The following is a 13,295-nucleotide window of genomic DNA, read 5'->3' on the forward strand; positions in this document are numbered from 1 at the left end:
GAGGAGGAGCAGCTGGGCGCGCTCGCTTGGTGTTAGCTTCAGGATGGGGGCCTTAGGGCACAGCGGAAAACTTCACCCGCGCAGGCCGCCCTGTTTACAGGCCGGAAATGCAAGGTTGGGTTTTGATTTTTGTTTGAAAGCCAGGCTGTGAGCTCACAGTTTTCTGGGGTTGCAGTTTAGGTCTGTGCAGGGTGAACTGTAGATTTCCCCCGTCTCCTTCAGGGCCTGGATTCTGAGAAGTGAAGCTGCCTCTTTGCAAGATAGGAGGACCCCCTCCCCCGCTGCCAACTGGAGTATATAAATAACCTTTTCTGCCAGAAAAGAGTGTATGCGGGGAAAAGAGGGAGCTGGCTAGACTAAGTGCCCGGAGAAATAGGGGCTTTTTTTTCTTCCCCTCCTAACCATTCTCTTACTTCCTGGTGCTTTAGTCTGTTCTCCAAGCTGAAGCCAGAGAGAGAGTATGAAAAATAATTGGTTCATTAAACCAGTAGCGGTGGGTTGTGCCTGCAGTCCCAGCACTGGGGAGGTAAAGAGATAGGATTCAGGATTGGGGAGGCTGAAACGGAAAAATTGTCCACATAGCAAGACCCTCCCTCAAAACACCAAACCAGTAAAAATCATATATTTAAAGTCGGTCTCCAAATCTGAGTCCTATGTTCTTGTTCTTTGTCCTGTTGGCTCAAACTTTCCCACAGGGCCTTCTCTGGCTGCTTTGTGACTCTGACTGTTCAGTGTGTCCCTAAGTGATTCTTAACCCTCAGATCATCCATTCCCTGCTCTGAGACAGGGGTCTCCTTGGAGTCTGGCCTCCCTCCACTATCTCCTCTTGCGTGACAACCTGGTTGCCACCATGTGCCCTGACATCACTTCCCCCACCAGGGTGATCCTGGACTGAGTTAGGATCGGAGTAAGCTGAGTTCAGCCGAGCCTAGGGTTGGGAGAATTGACTCTCTTAGTCCTGCTGAATGCAAGGGCAAGAATTTGGTTTGTGCCTCGAGGTTGGCAGCTGTGGGAGGGAAGGGTTTTTCCCATGTCCCTAATGTGACCATGCACACCACGGGGCCACTATTGTTGAACCTACCTTCTGCCCGGCAGTGTGGCTGGCTGGCATTGCCTATACAGTTTTGAGCTACTGGGATTTGCGAGGTCCTTGTCAAACTGAGGCCGGGAACTGGTGGGTCTAGAAGACAATCAGGCTGGGAGGTGAGCAAAACTGGCGGAGGGTGGAGCAGTTCAGCTCGGTTTGGTGGAGAACAGAAGTCCCCTTGGCCTGCTCTGTGGGATGATGTTATTGGAAGGGACTGCTTTGGGTTTCTGTAATCTGGAGCTTCCAGCTTCCTGGCAGTTGAGGGCGGGGTTTCCCAGCTGGGCTGCTAGAGGGAGCGGGACTGTCTCCTAGTCCTGGGTTGTTTGCTCTTCTCTGTTCCATGGCCCCGCCCCTGGTATCCCCCGATACTCTCACGGAATCCACTCTCCCCAGAACAATGGAGCAGCATGTGGCTGGCTAGCCTGGCTGCTGTGAGCCTCGGGCTGGCCTCTCTCTCTCTCTCTCTCTCCCTCCCTCCCACTCACTCCACCCCCAATCCACCCACACACACCACCGCACCCCGTGCTTTTCTAAGATCCCTGTGTCCGGTTTAGCTGATCAGTCTTAATCTTCCCTTGGCTGTGGGTTCTTTTCTGCCAGGCTGGCGGGGTTGGGGTTGAAGATGAACCTTGAAATCTCATGGAGCCCTGGCCCAGTGCAGTTTGTATGTGTTGGGTGAGCGTGTCTGTCCATGTGTGTTCCCCTCCCCCAGATAGCCTGCTTCTTGGGAGCCGGATAGTTTAGCAGCAGTTGTCCCTCTGGGAATCCCTTAGAAAGGCGGACTTGGGGGCTCGTGGGAGCTGCTCTGTGCTAGAGCCAGAGATCCTGGCTTCCCAGCACCAAGAAAGCAACCTCGGTCAGTCCCCAACTAACTGACCAAGCAAAGCCATGTTTACTCCACCCCCATCTGTGGAGTTGGGAGTTTACTTTTTGGACATTGGCCAGAGATTCCTGGGGGCACTAAAGTGTGAGGAGCCCCAGCTGCCGAATCTATTGTCAGTTTCCTCATGTGACCGGGAAATGGCCAAGTGTCTGCCAGCCAGGATCCCGGTGTGCAGAACAAGCGTCAAGAGATTCTGGCCTTGTCCAAGAAGGAAGCCGCCAGCCTCCTCAAACTCTCGTTTCTCCTCTCTTCATTTTCCTGCCCCTGAGAAGCTATAAACCACACTTCTTTCACTGGAGTGTAAGTGGCCTCCAGCTTGTCTAGGTTCCTCTGGTAAGCACCTGACTTCCTACCTCAAAAGACCCTTCCTTGCTGGGTGCGATGGCTCACAACACACCTGTAATTCTAGTACCAGGGAGGCTGAGGCTGGAGGATTATCATGAGTCTGAGGCCAATTTGGGTTATGCAGTGTTAAGCCAGTCTCAAAAACTGAAGAGGAGGGAGGGGTAGACATGATGGAAACTGGGAGCTTTAAGGCCAAGAGCACAGACGGTGCTGGGCCTCACAAACTGGTACAGGAAAAGCAGCACTAGATTTGGGGGTGGGCGATAGAGGGGCTGGGGAGGCCAGACTGGTGCCCAGTTGAGCTCCCAGAATCTTCCAGGGCTGCTTTAAGGCTTGTGGAAAATTCCCAGGCTATTTTCGGCTAGAGGTCCCCTTTGCCACATTTCTCCCGATAGGAGTCTGACATGCCCTCTCTGGTGGAGAGTCAGGGTGGGTGTGGCAGTCTGTCCTCCAGACTCTGGCTGTCCTGCAGAAGGGTGCATTTCTTATCCTGCTGTGTGCTGTGCCGTGTCCCCACCTACCTCCCAACCCCAAGTGAGCATTAGAAGGCCCCGGGTTTCTTGCTGGTACTTGAGGGTACTTCTGGATTTGATGGCCACAGCTGAGGATGGGGGTCCATTGGTAGAGTGCTTGCCTAGGATTTAGGAAGCCCTACGTGGGCTACATGAGACTGTCTCAAAATAACAAAGGTATAATGGAGGGGCCAGGTGTTGAGGGGAAGCCAGGCACTATTTCCTCATCCAGAGTTCATCATGCACGCAGTGACAAGCCTGTGCATACACAGCTGTGTGTACCCTGCCCCTCCCCCCATATATGTGGCCACTTGGTCATACACTCATAAGCATATCACCCCACATAATTATGTGTGTCCATGTGGTCACGTACATAAACATGTCTCCACATACACATGCACGTGCAGATTACATAGTCACATACAGAAAAACGTGTGTGCCAAGTCTGGTAGTCATGATATCATCTTGGGCATTTCATTTTGACAGAGTTTGTCTCAGGCAGAGGCTCACTGGGGTCTATTCCTGAGCCCCTGCAGGTAAGGGCCACAGCCCCTCTTGATCTCTCTCAGTAGAGCATCATGGAAAGTGGGTTGGCCTTTTCCAGGGCCACCCCTGGCTCTGCTGAAAGAGCAGGCAGAGGGCTGAAGTGGGAGCGGGGGCTGTTGGAGCTACAGGCTGTTGTTGAGGCTGTGCCCTGATGTGTGCAGGGCCAGAGAGGCCTCCTGGAGAGCCCTGCCCCAACCCCAGCTAGACTTTGTCCCCTTCCCGGAGCAGCTGGGGTAGGCTGGCTCTGACAAGCCCAGCTTCCTTTCAGCACAGATAGCCTCTGGAGTAGCTACTTTGGGGAGCGGAACAGCTTTGTGGGTCTCCCAGCTCCTACCCTTACCTCAGTGGCTTCATTTCTGGGTTTCAGTTTCTTCCATGGTCCAGTTAGTGTGGGTGTGTCACTCAGCACATGCCGAGGGTCCCCAAGTCCAGGATGTTCAGGGACCCTGTGTTGCCCTCAGTCTGATGCCCTCTGAAGGCCATGGGCTGGAGCCTTTTCCCTCAGCCTGGAGCGGGGCATGAAAAGGGTTTTAGAGCAGACAGGTGGAAGGAAGGTGCAAAGAAGGGAAGAGAGAGGATGATGACAGCCGTGGTGATGCAACTTGGTTCCTGGTCTAGCCCTGTCCCCTGAACCTTACTTCCTGCTCCTACCAGACTCCCACAGACTCCTCAGAGGCCTGGAACCACAAAAGGCACTCCCCAGTCTTAGGCCTTTCCACATCTTGCTGTTGCACCCAGAACAACCTCCTCCTGTGTCTGTTTTCTTTATGAGATGGTCTCTGTAGCCAAGGCTAGCCCAGACCTCACTGTCCCTAGCCCAGGCTGGTCCAGAAGATCCTTTAGTTTCAGCTTCCAAAGCGCTCACAATACAGGCAAGCACCAACACCCCTGGCTTCTTCTTTTTCAAATGTCTGACTGACTGTCATATTCCAGGCTCATCTGGCACTCCCACTTCGTTACTTTTTATCCCTTTTGTTGGGGGGGGTCCTTTCGGCAGTCTGTGACCCCACCACCTTGTTGACACTTTGATTTACATCTTTATCCTCTGGTTTCAAGCTCTGACCTGTGTCTCCTGTATGATGAATATGACTTGACATTGGACATGTTTGTTGAGTGACTCAGTGATTGCAATTTACAGCAATAATCATAGCTCGTTCTTGTGGCTTGCCCATTTACAGCAGAGTTGTATCCTCAGTGCTTGTACCTGTTACTTCATCTAATGTTATGATTTATGTGAGGCTGGAACAATTTCCATTTCTCAGGTACAGAAACTGAGGCCCTGAGAGTCACCTAATGATTGCTTAGCTGGCAGGTGGGAAGATTTGAACTGCCCCTGACTGGGGTTGGGGGAGGGGAAGACAGGCAGGGAGACTGTTTAGAAGGGGAAGTTCTTTCATGCTGATGTCATCTGGTCCCCATGGTCTCACCGTGCTGTCATGGGAGGATGGGTGGGGCCCACTCTCCCTCTCTGGGCCAACCTTCTTACCAGAACTCCTGGCATTGGAACATTCTAGGACTCTATGACCTGTGCTGGAGACCTGACGGCCAGGCCAGCAGCCAGGACCTCTTCAAGGTGGGGGCTTCTCTGAATTTGTGGTCCTGCCTGGCTGGGGCCACAGCCGAGAAGAGGTCAGTAGTAACCATGTCACTTTTGGAAGGCTGGCCAGTGACACCTCTCCAGCCAGGCAGAACTGAGTTCCCAGAGACGGGCAGGGCATACGGAGGACCAGCCTCAATCTTTGAGGAGAGAGGCACCCTTGCACGGCCCCCGTTCCCCAAGCCTGAGGACTCCAAGGTGGAGGGTTGGAGCCTGAAGCAAGTGGGCCTTGCTGGGCAGTGCAGGTGAAAACTCAGCCCTGGGGCCATGAAGTTACTCTAAGCGGGAAGAGTCTGGCCCTGAGCCAGGGCCAGGGTCTGGAGAGCTGAGGGGGCTGAGGACGTAGCTCAGTTGGTAGAGTGCTTGCCTAGCGTGCACAGAGCCCTGGGTTCTATCCCCAGCCCCACATAGATTGAACATGGTAGTACACAGCCATAACCCTGGCACTTGGAGATTGAGGCCTGTGTGGGCTACAGGAGACCCTGAAAACAAGCAAAGCAAAGAACATCAAACCCGTAGCTGCACTGCTTAGAAGACAGCTCCTTTATACCTGACAGGCCAATCACAGGGCCACACGAACCCCCTCAGGCCTCTCCCTGTCCCACTGGCTTCCTTGGCTCTGCTCTCCCAGCTCTGTCCCCAAGCAGATGTAAAGGGACACCCCTGGACTCGACTCTGAGCCCAGAAAGGGGAAAGGACTTGCCCAAGGACTGACCCTTGAGCCAAGGTGGTTGGTCCCGCCCTGTCCTGGGTCACTTGTGTACAATGCCCGCTACCAAATCATCCTTTTTGGATCTTTCAGGCGGTCTCGCTGTAGTCCAAGCTGCCTTGGCTCACAGCAGCCCTTTGGCCTCAGCCCATCCTGCTCCTGAGCGCTGGCATGGCCTGTGAGAGCCACTACCGCCTTTGTCTTTATCCTTGCCTCTGAGGAGTCACTGAGAGAAGTGCCCCTCATAGCAGGGGGTACGGGAGCTAGGTGTGTGTCTGCATGGAGTGCTTTTCCCCCTGGGAGCTTCAGTGATGACCCACCTGACACTGAGAACCTATTCAGGGCTGTGACCCAGAAAAGGGGGGTGGTGTTTGAACTGTGCTCTCAACACTGAAGTCCTGGCTGGGGCACGCCTCCCTCTCACAGTATTTACTGATGTCCTAAGCATGCCAAGGTCTGTTTTGGGGACACAGAGGGGCTACTGAAGGGGTTACCTGGCATATACGTGTGTGTGTGTGTGTGTGTGTGTGTGTGTGTGTGTGTGTGTGTATGTGTGTATGTGTACTTGAGCGTGTGAGGCCACAGAATAACCCCAGTTGTTTGTTATTCTTCCAGGTTTATTTATTTTGAGGCAGGGTCTCTCACTCTCTGGGACCTTGGGTTCCCTCACTAGTGGACTAGGCTGCCTGGCCAACCTGCCCTAGGGAATCCACCTGCCTCTATCCTTCCCACTGTTGGGATTACAGGTGCACACCACCATCTTAGCTTTAAAAAAAAAAAAGAAGAAAGATTTATTATTTATATGGTGTTACATACGTTTAATCCCACTTGGGAGGCTGAGGCAGGCAGATCTCGGAGTTTGAGGTCAGCCAGGGCTACACAGAGAACCCCCGTCTCCAAAAACAAAACAGGAAAGTTTTCTTTTTATTCGTGTTTAACTCTGCACATACGTGATCTGTGTGGGTTTGTGCACGTGAGGTGCAAGCCAGGAGAGAGCATCAGATGCCCTGGAGCTGGAATTGCAGGTGGTGTGAAGTTCTGGGAACAGAACTCAGGTCCTCTTCAAGAGCAGTGAGCAGCTCTTAACCACTGAGCCATCCTCTCTCCAGCCCCACACCACGCTTTTCTATTCTATATGGGTTTGGGGGATCAAATGCAGGTTCTCCTGCTTGTGTGACAAGTATTTTACTGACCGGGCTATCACTCCAGCACGTGAGCTGGCATTTCCTTTCAGAGGGAGGTTGGTAGTGCCATGGGAGCCCAGTGCGGGCACATGAGCAGACACCTGAGCCAAGGTGTGACTGTAGATAAGGTGACTGTAGATAAGGCTGTGCCCTGTCTAATCCTCGGAGACAGGACCCTGAGAGCACCCTTCTCTCTGTAGGTCAGCCATGTCATCTGAGCCTCCCCCGCCACCGCAACCTCCCACGCATCAGACGTCTGTAGGGCTATTGGACACCCCTCGCGCCCGGGATCGCTCTCCATCCCCTCTGCGGGGCAACGTCGTCCCTAGCCCTTTGCCTACCCGCCGGACAAGGACCTTTTCAGCGTAAGTCTCAGGCTGGCCGCGCGCAGTTCCCCAAACGGGGCTACTACAGGATCCAGCAGGATCTACTCCTGGGTGCCTCCTAGAAGACGTACTAGTGAGAAAACAGGAGGGTGCCTTTTAAACTCAGGCTGCCACCTTGCCACCCATGGGAACTGGCCCCGACTGTAGTGTTAAGTTTTTGGACTTTTAGTCAAAGAAGCCTTTTCCCATGAGGCCTTGATTGTAAAGGAAGGGGAGGGGATGAGAGACCAGACAATGACACAGTGTCAGGGTATCCACTATCAGGTGGAGAATTTAGGGCTGAGAGGTGTTGCAAACAGTTTCTGAAGGGATGCTCCCAACTCTGTTAGCTCAGCTCCCTGTTTCCAGACGGACAAACAGGCTTGAGAAAAATGTGCCATGGTTGCCCAGTCATTTCTCCTGCGTGAATGGCCCAGGGTTGAACACAAAGCCTATGTGTGTGACTGTACGTGGTGGCCCCCAGCCAGGCCTTCCTGGGCACAGCTGGGAGAGTAGCTCCTTGGCAGTGGGTGGCTCTTGTAGAGGACTGATGGGTGTCCCCGCTGTGTTCCCTATCAGGACGGTGCGGGCTTCACAGGGCCCTGTCTACAAAGGAGTCTGTAAATGCTTCTGCCGGTCCAAGGGTCACGGCTTCATCACCCCGGCTGATGGTGGTCCTGACATCTTCCTGCACATCTCTGAGTGAGTCCACTGCTGTGTATCTGGAGATTTGGGGTGGGAGCAGAGGGGTGCCGTTGTGGCCCTATGCTACATGGGACAGTAGAATGTTAAGGTGCCGGTCAGGAGAGTGTCTATGGCGTGTGCGAGGCTGGACAGAGATGACATGTCTATGCATTGCGTGGTCTTGGGTGTATGTCCACCACAGATGGTAAGAGCAAGTTACCGTGATACATGAGAGTGTTCAGTACCTGACCTGTGTGTGTGGGGGTATCCCTGGAATGGGGGGTGTTTGGCCTCCTTAGAGGAGGGGCCTGGTGAGGCTGGGGGCTGTCTGTTTCTTTTGCTCCAGGAAGGAAGCTCAGGGCTGGGCCCTTTCTCCTGCTACTTGCTCATTGAGGCTCTTCCTTCCTGTCTGAGAGCCTGCAGGAGTCTGGTGTGTGTGTGTGTGTGTGTGTGTGTGTGTGTGTGTGTGTGTGTGTGTGTGTGTGTGTGGTGGGGGAAGGCACAAGGGCCCCAGCAGCCCCCTCCCTATTTGACTCCCCAGCAGCTTTTGAGTTTCCTAGGAACCCCAACTAGAACCTCTACCTGACCTCCTTCTTTGGCCCAAGCACCCAGCCCACCCTGACTTCATTTTGGCTGAAGTGGGGACTGAGTCTGAAGCTTGGGGCACATGGTGGACAACCTCCAAACAGTGACTGACACCCTGGCCACCGATCAGTGGCCGGGACAATCTTTTCCCAGAAGCCCTCTGCAGAGATGGCTTCCCTCGCTCCTTTGCCACCCCAACATGCTTGTATAACCATACTAGGCTGGGTATGGCAGTGTGTGCGACTTAATCCCAGCACACGGAAGGCAGAGGTAAGCGGGTTGGTGAAAGGAAGTTTGAGGCCAGCCTGGTTCACACTGAATTTCAGGCCGGCCAGGGCTACAGAGTAACAAGACTCTTGTCTCAATAAAACACAATCAATCCCCCGACCTGGTACAGCTGAGCCAGTTTCCGGATGCACTTCACATGGGTATGAGTGAGTGCATGCATGGGTATGTAAGTGTCCAGACAGCCTCTCCAGGAAGGACTCCAGGGATCTGCAGACACACATAGTACAATACGAAAAGTAATTAGGGAGGAAGCATGGGGCGGGGCGAGCGTGTGTGACGAAGATGCTGTGAGCTGTCCCGGGTCCATTGTTGAAACTCGGCTATTGGAAGCTTCCTGGTCCACATCGGAAAGGGGGAACGTGACTGCTCTGAGATTCTCTCCTCACAACAAGGCAGGTCCAGGGGTGGTTGTTGGCCCTGGTGCCCAGGATCATCAGGATACTGCCCTCACTGTGAGACATGATCTACTCCCCCGCCCCCCCCCCCTTTCACCCTGCTGAGCCCCTCTCCGCTCTTTATCTTGAGACAGGATTTCAACCAAGTAGCCACATCTGCCCGTACTGGTCTCCATCTTTCTGTAGGCCAACTTGGCAGTCTTCCTGCCTCAGTTTCCCAAGTAGCTGGGATTACAAGCCTATGCCACCAGGCTTGGCTTACTAGACACTTTTTGGAAGGTTCACTGGGTGGAAAAATAGAGGCCAAAGACATAGTTTGTTTGTGAGGGGCAGCCCTCGGACCAAGAGCAGTGTGTAGAGGCCCGAGAGCAAAGCTGGTCTCTGGCTTTCCCAAACACAGGCTCAGTTCTGATTCGTGAACATCCAAGGCAGCTGGGATGTCTTTCAGCCCAGTGGAGCCACTGGGGCCATGGTACAAACTGGTAGAGTGGCAAGGAGGCCCTTGTTTCTAGACGGGCTCTTGAGTAACTGGGAAGACGGAGTCTGGCCTGGTGTCCCACTGTGGGGTCTGTGAGGCTTGTTTTCTATGTACAGTGACTGCTGTGTGTGTGTGTGTGTGTGTGTGTGTGTGTGTGTGTGTGTGTGTGTGTGTGTGTGTGCGTGTGTGATGAAGATATGTCTTCCTCTCTTTCTCCACCTTTATTTTCTTCAAATTTTATGAGTGTTTGCCTGAATGCCTTGTAAGTGCCTCGCCCATGCCTGCTATCTGTGGAGGCCAGAAAGAGGGGGGTGGGATCCTCTGGAACAGGAATTGTAAGTGGTTTGTGAGCTGCCATGTGGGTGCTGCGAACTAAATCCAGGTCTGCAGGAGCAAACGCCATCACTCCAGTGCGATCTCCACCTTACTTGTTGAGACAGGGTCTCTCACTGAACGTGGACTGATCTGTTAGGCTAACTGGCCAGTCAGCACTGGGGATCCTCCTGACTCTGCCTCTCCAGTGCTGGGCTAGTCCACTCCACCACATCCCAGGGGCTGGGGTTCTAAACTCAGGTACTCATGCTTGCAAGGCAGCCTCATCCATCTCCTCAGCCCTGATGACCGACTGCTCTTTTCTCTCCTGCAGTGTGGAAGGGGAGTATGTTCCCGTGGAAGGCGACGAGGTCACCTATAAGATGTGCTCTATCCCGCCCAAGAATGAGAAACTGCAAGCTGTAGAGGTGGTCATCACCCACCTGGCACCAGGGACGAAGCATGAGACCTGGTCCGGGCACGTCATCAGCTCCTAGGGACCTGCAAGAACCCCTTCTCCTGGGCTTGAGGGAGACTTTGGGGGAGAGAGGAGCAGGGCCACCCTGGATATAACATTCTACCACACAAGATGGGGGCCTCAAGGCGGGCATGGCCCCTTTCAAGCATTTCCTGGAGGGGGAAGGAGTTGCGGGCAGGCAAGGGGTGCTCTCAGCCACCAGTACAGCCTCCAGCCATTGCAACAAGCTCTCACTGTCTGAAAAGCATTAAAAGCATTTGAAAAGGAGAGGCAACTGCGGAGGCTGAGTGGAGAGGGTGTAGTCCCAGCCCAAAGCACCCGGGTAGGCCAAACATGCTATTTTCCCAAATGCCCCCATCAGATCAACCCCAGAACAACTATTCCTGGAACTAGAAACAGAAATCCTCTGATTTATTTGGCTCCCTGAGGGATGTCACCAACTCCATGAGACTTTCCATGACCCAATGCCCTAACTTGGGACCAGGTCAGTCCAGCCTCAGCCTGGCTGGTTGGGCGAGAGCTGCTGGCTTATGTATGTGGTTTATGTATGTGCAGAGCTTTCCAGGGGACTTTACCTCTTGGTGCCTTTGCAGCAGGTGTCTCCACCTTCTAGGAAAGACTCTAGCGCTTAGGAGCTCTGCCCTAGCATAGTAGCCTGGGGCTGGGCACTGACCCCCCTCCTGAGAAGGCTGGGCTTGCTCACTTGGTTCTAGGGATCAGGCAGCCTCCATGGGGCATTAAGGCTATCATTAAAGTAGTGCTGAGGGTGGCTGTGGGGGTGGGGAAGAGAGCTCTGCAGGAAGGCCCTACACAGGAGGGTGGTGCTTTACTTAAAAAGCGGAACCCAGGCTAGTGGTGCATGCCTGTAATCTCTGCACTTGGGAGGCTGAAACAATATTCTAGGCCAGCCTAGGCTACAATCAATGTCTCAAAACGAGGGCTGGGGGACATAGCTCAGTGGTAATGAGTGCTTTATTTTAGCCCAGCTTGTGTAGGAGTCTCTGTTCCAGTGCTAGTGTAAACCCCTATATATTGACACGGACTACAGGAGACAGGCAGCTTGCTTTCTGATGGCCTTGTAAGGTTAGGAGTTGAAGGAGAACTCTACCTCTGATTGGAATCAAAGGTAGATTCTTTAAGACAGGCCTAGTAAATGCCTAAGGATCTTTTTCCCCCTCTTCCCCAGTGCTTGGGGAGCCTAGAGCCCTGGATATGCCCACAGCACAGAGCTACAATGAAGCCACTGCCTGCTTTCTTTCTTGTGTGTGTGTGTTGGGTGGGGTGGGGGAAAGACAGGCTCCTGCTGTGTAGCCCAGGATAGCTGCAAACTCTTGGCACCTTTCATGCCTTGGCCTCCTGCTTGCTGGGGTCACAGGTGTGCCTTCGTTCCCTGCTGATTTCTTTTTTACTCGCTCACCTCCCCCAGAGCCCTGTTTGCCCTGCCCGCAACACTGGAGACTTGTGATCTCCAAATGAACGATCCCTAGACTTTCTGGTGCTAGGCTTTAGTTGTGATTCGAAAATAGAATGTTGGGTAATGGGTTTGTCAGAACAGGGATGTCAATTCTACGGTGGCCCAGTTGCCACTGAGGGTTGTATCCATCCTAAAGGTACAAAGGCTGTGGCTTTCGGACATATAGGGGTCAGTGACACAGCTTGGCTGGTAACGTGTTTAAAGAATGAGTTTGATTCCCAGAAAAAGTTAGATGTGGTGGTGTACACGTAGGTAGCCCCAGAACTCGGGAGGCAGAACCAGGTGGAATGCCCAGGGTTTGCAATCTAGGCAGCCTAGCCTATTTGGTGAGTTTGAGGTCAGAGAACCTGTTTTTGTCTTTTTAAAAAAATGTGCCTAGCACCTAAGAAATGGATGAAAACAGGTTGCTTTCTGGTTTCCACATGCATGAGAACACACAAAACATACGTGGATACACTTGTTAGGGACTTGTGTAGCTGGCTTCTCGCCACCACCCTAGTGTGACCATCTTTGTTGTTGAGCTACTGATGGATTTTTTTTTTCCCTACTTGGCCAAAGGTGGCCTTTCCCCCACACCAGGCTTGGCTTACCGCCCAGAGGCTCTCTTGTGGCCCAAGGACCAGAAGTCCAAACCCACATTTGCCATGACCCAGAAAGGCACCTTGTGACTGACAACTTTCTCTGTCACCCCACTGTTCCTAGTGATCGGTACAGCTCTGCTTTCATTCTGCTATGGTTAGACTCTGGGTGGCACATGGTTGACCTGCCAGTGAGCCCTGCCCACCACTGAGCTGGCAGCCCAGTTCTGCTGGCAGGATGGCCTCTGGAATTTTCTGCCCCACAGAACCTTTTGTAAAGAGCTTTTCTTGTATGGTCAGACCACTTCAGCCTGTAGACTTATTCTGGAACTGCAGGGTGTTGGAGAAGACCCCCTCTGTTCACACAGAGATAACTTATAGATGAGGAGGGACCCTAGCACCCAGTGCTGGAGACAAAACAGGAAAGAGAATAGACACCCAGATCTAGATGTTTGAGCCCATAAGCCAACTCTTCTCTATAATAAAGTGTTTTGTGCAAGATGAGGTGACTGAAGGCTGTGTGTGTCACAGATGTGCCTTTATGAATGTGGAGGGCTCCAGTTCAGGGGACCTGCCAAGCACATGGCACATTCTGCAGTGTGCTGCTAACCACGAGATGTTCCCTTCATTATCCAACAGAGGAAGACTGGGCTCAAACAGGGCTTGTTACTGTGGTGGACGTAGGCAAATGCCCTGGCCCACAGGATGGAGGTAAATGTGAGACGGATCTTGGGGTTCCTGTTGCAGATGTTTGATGAGGGCGTTGAGGCTCTCCAGGGACCTTGTGGGGGAGAT

At 53.2% G+C, this 13,295-nt stretch overlaps 1 protein-coding gene across 2 annotated transcripts in view; it reads left to right on the forward strand.

Annotated features, from left to right (window-relative positions):
* The window catches only part of Carhsp1 (calcium regulated heat stable protein 1), a 13,550-nt gene extending 549 nt beyond the window's left edge, over positions 1 to 13,001 (forward strand). The window contains exons 1-4 of one of the 2 annotated variants that reach the window (XM_032914287.1): positions 1,664 to 1,762; positions 7,064 to 7,228; positions 7,808 to 7,930; positions 10,305 to 13,001. In XM_032914287.1, the coding sequence (XP_032770178.1) occupies positions 1,710 to 1,762; positions 7,064 to 7,228; positions 7,808 to 7,930; positions 10,305 to 10,467 (504 nt within the window). In that variant the 5' untranslated portion in view covers positions 1,664 to 1,709 and the 3' untranslated portion in view covers positions 10,468 to 13,001. Of the gene's footprint in view, positions 1 to 1,663; positions 1,763 to 7,063; positions 7,229 to 7,807; positions 7,931 to 10,304 lie in introns of those variants that run through there. The other variant, XM_032914288.1, reaches the window with a different exon arrangement.
* The last annotated feature ends 294 nt before the right edge of the window (positions 13,002 to 13,295 follow it).

This window comes from Rattus rattus, chromosome 9, assembly GCF_011064425.1.
Source record: "Rattus rattus isolate New Zealand chromosome 9, Rrattus_CSIRO_v1, whole genome shotgun sequence".
Classification (NCBI taxonomy): domain Eukaryota; kingdom Metazoa; phylum Chordata; class Mammalia; order Rodentia; family Muridae; genus Rattus; species Rattus rattus.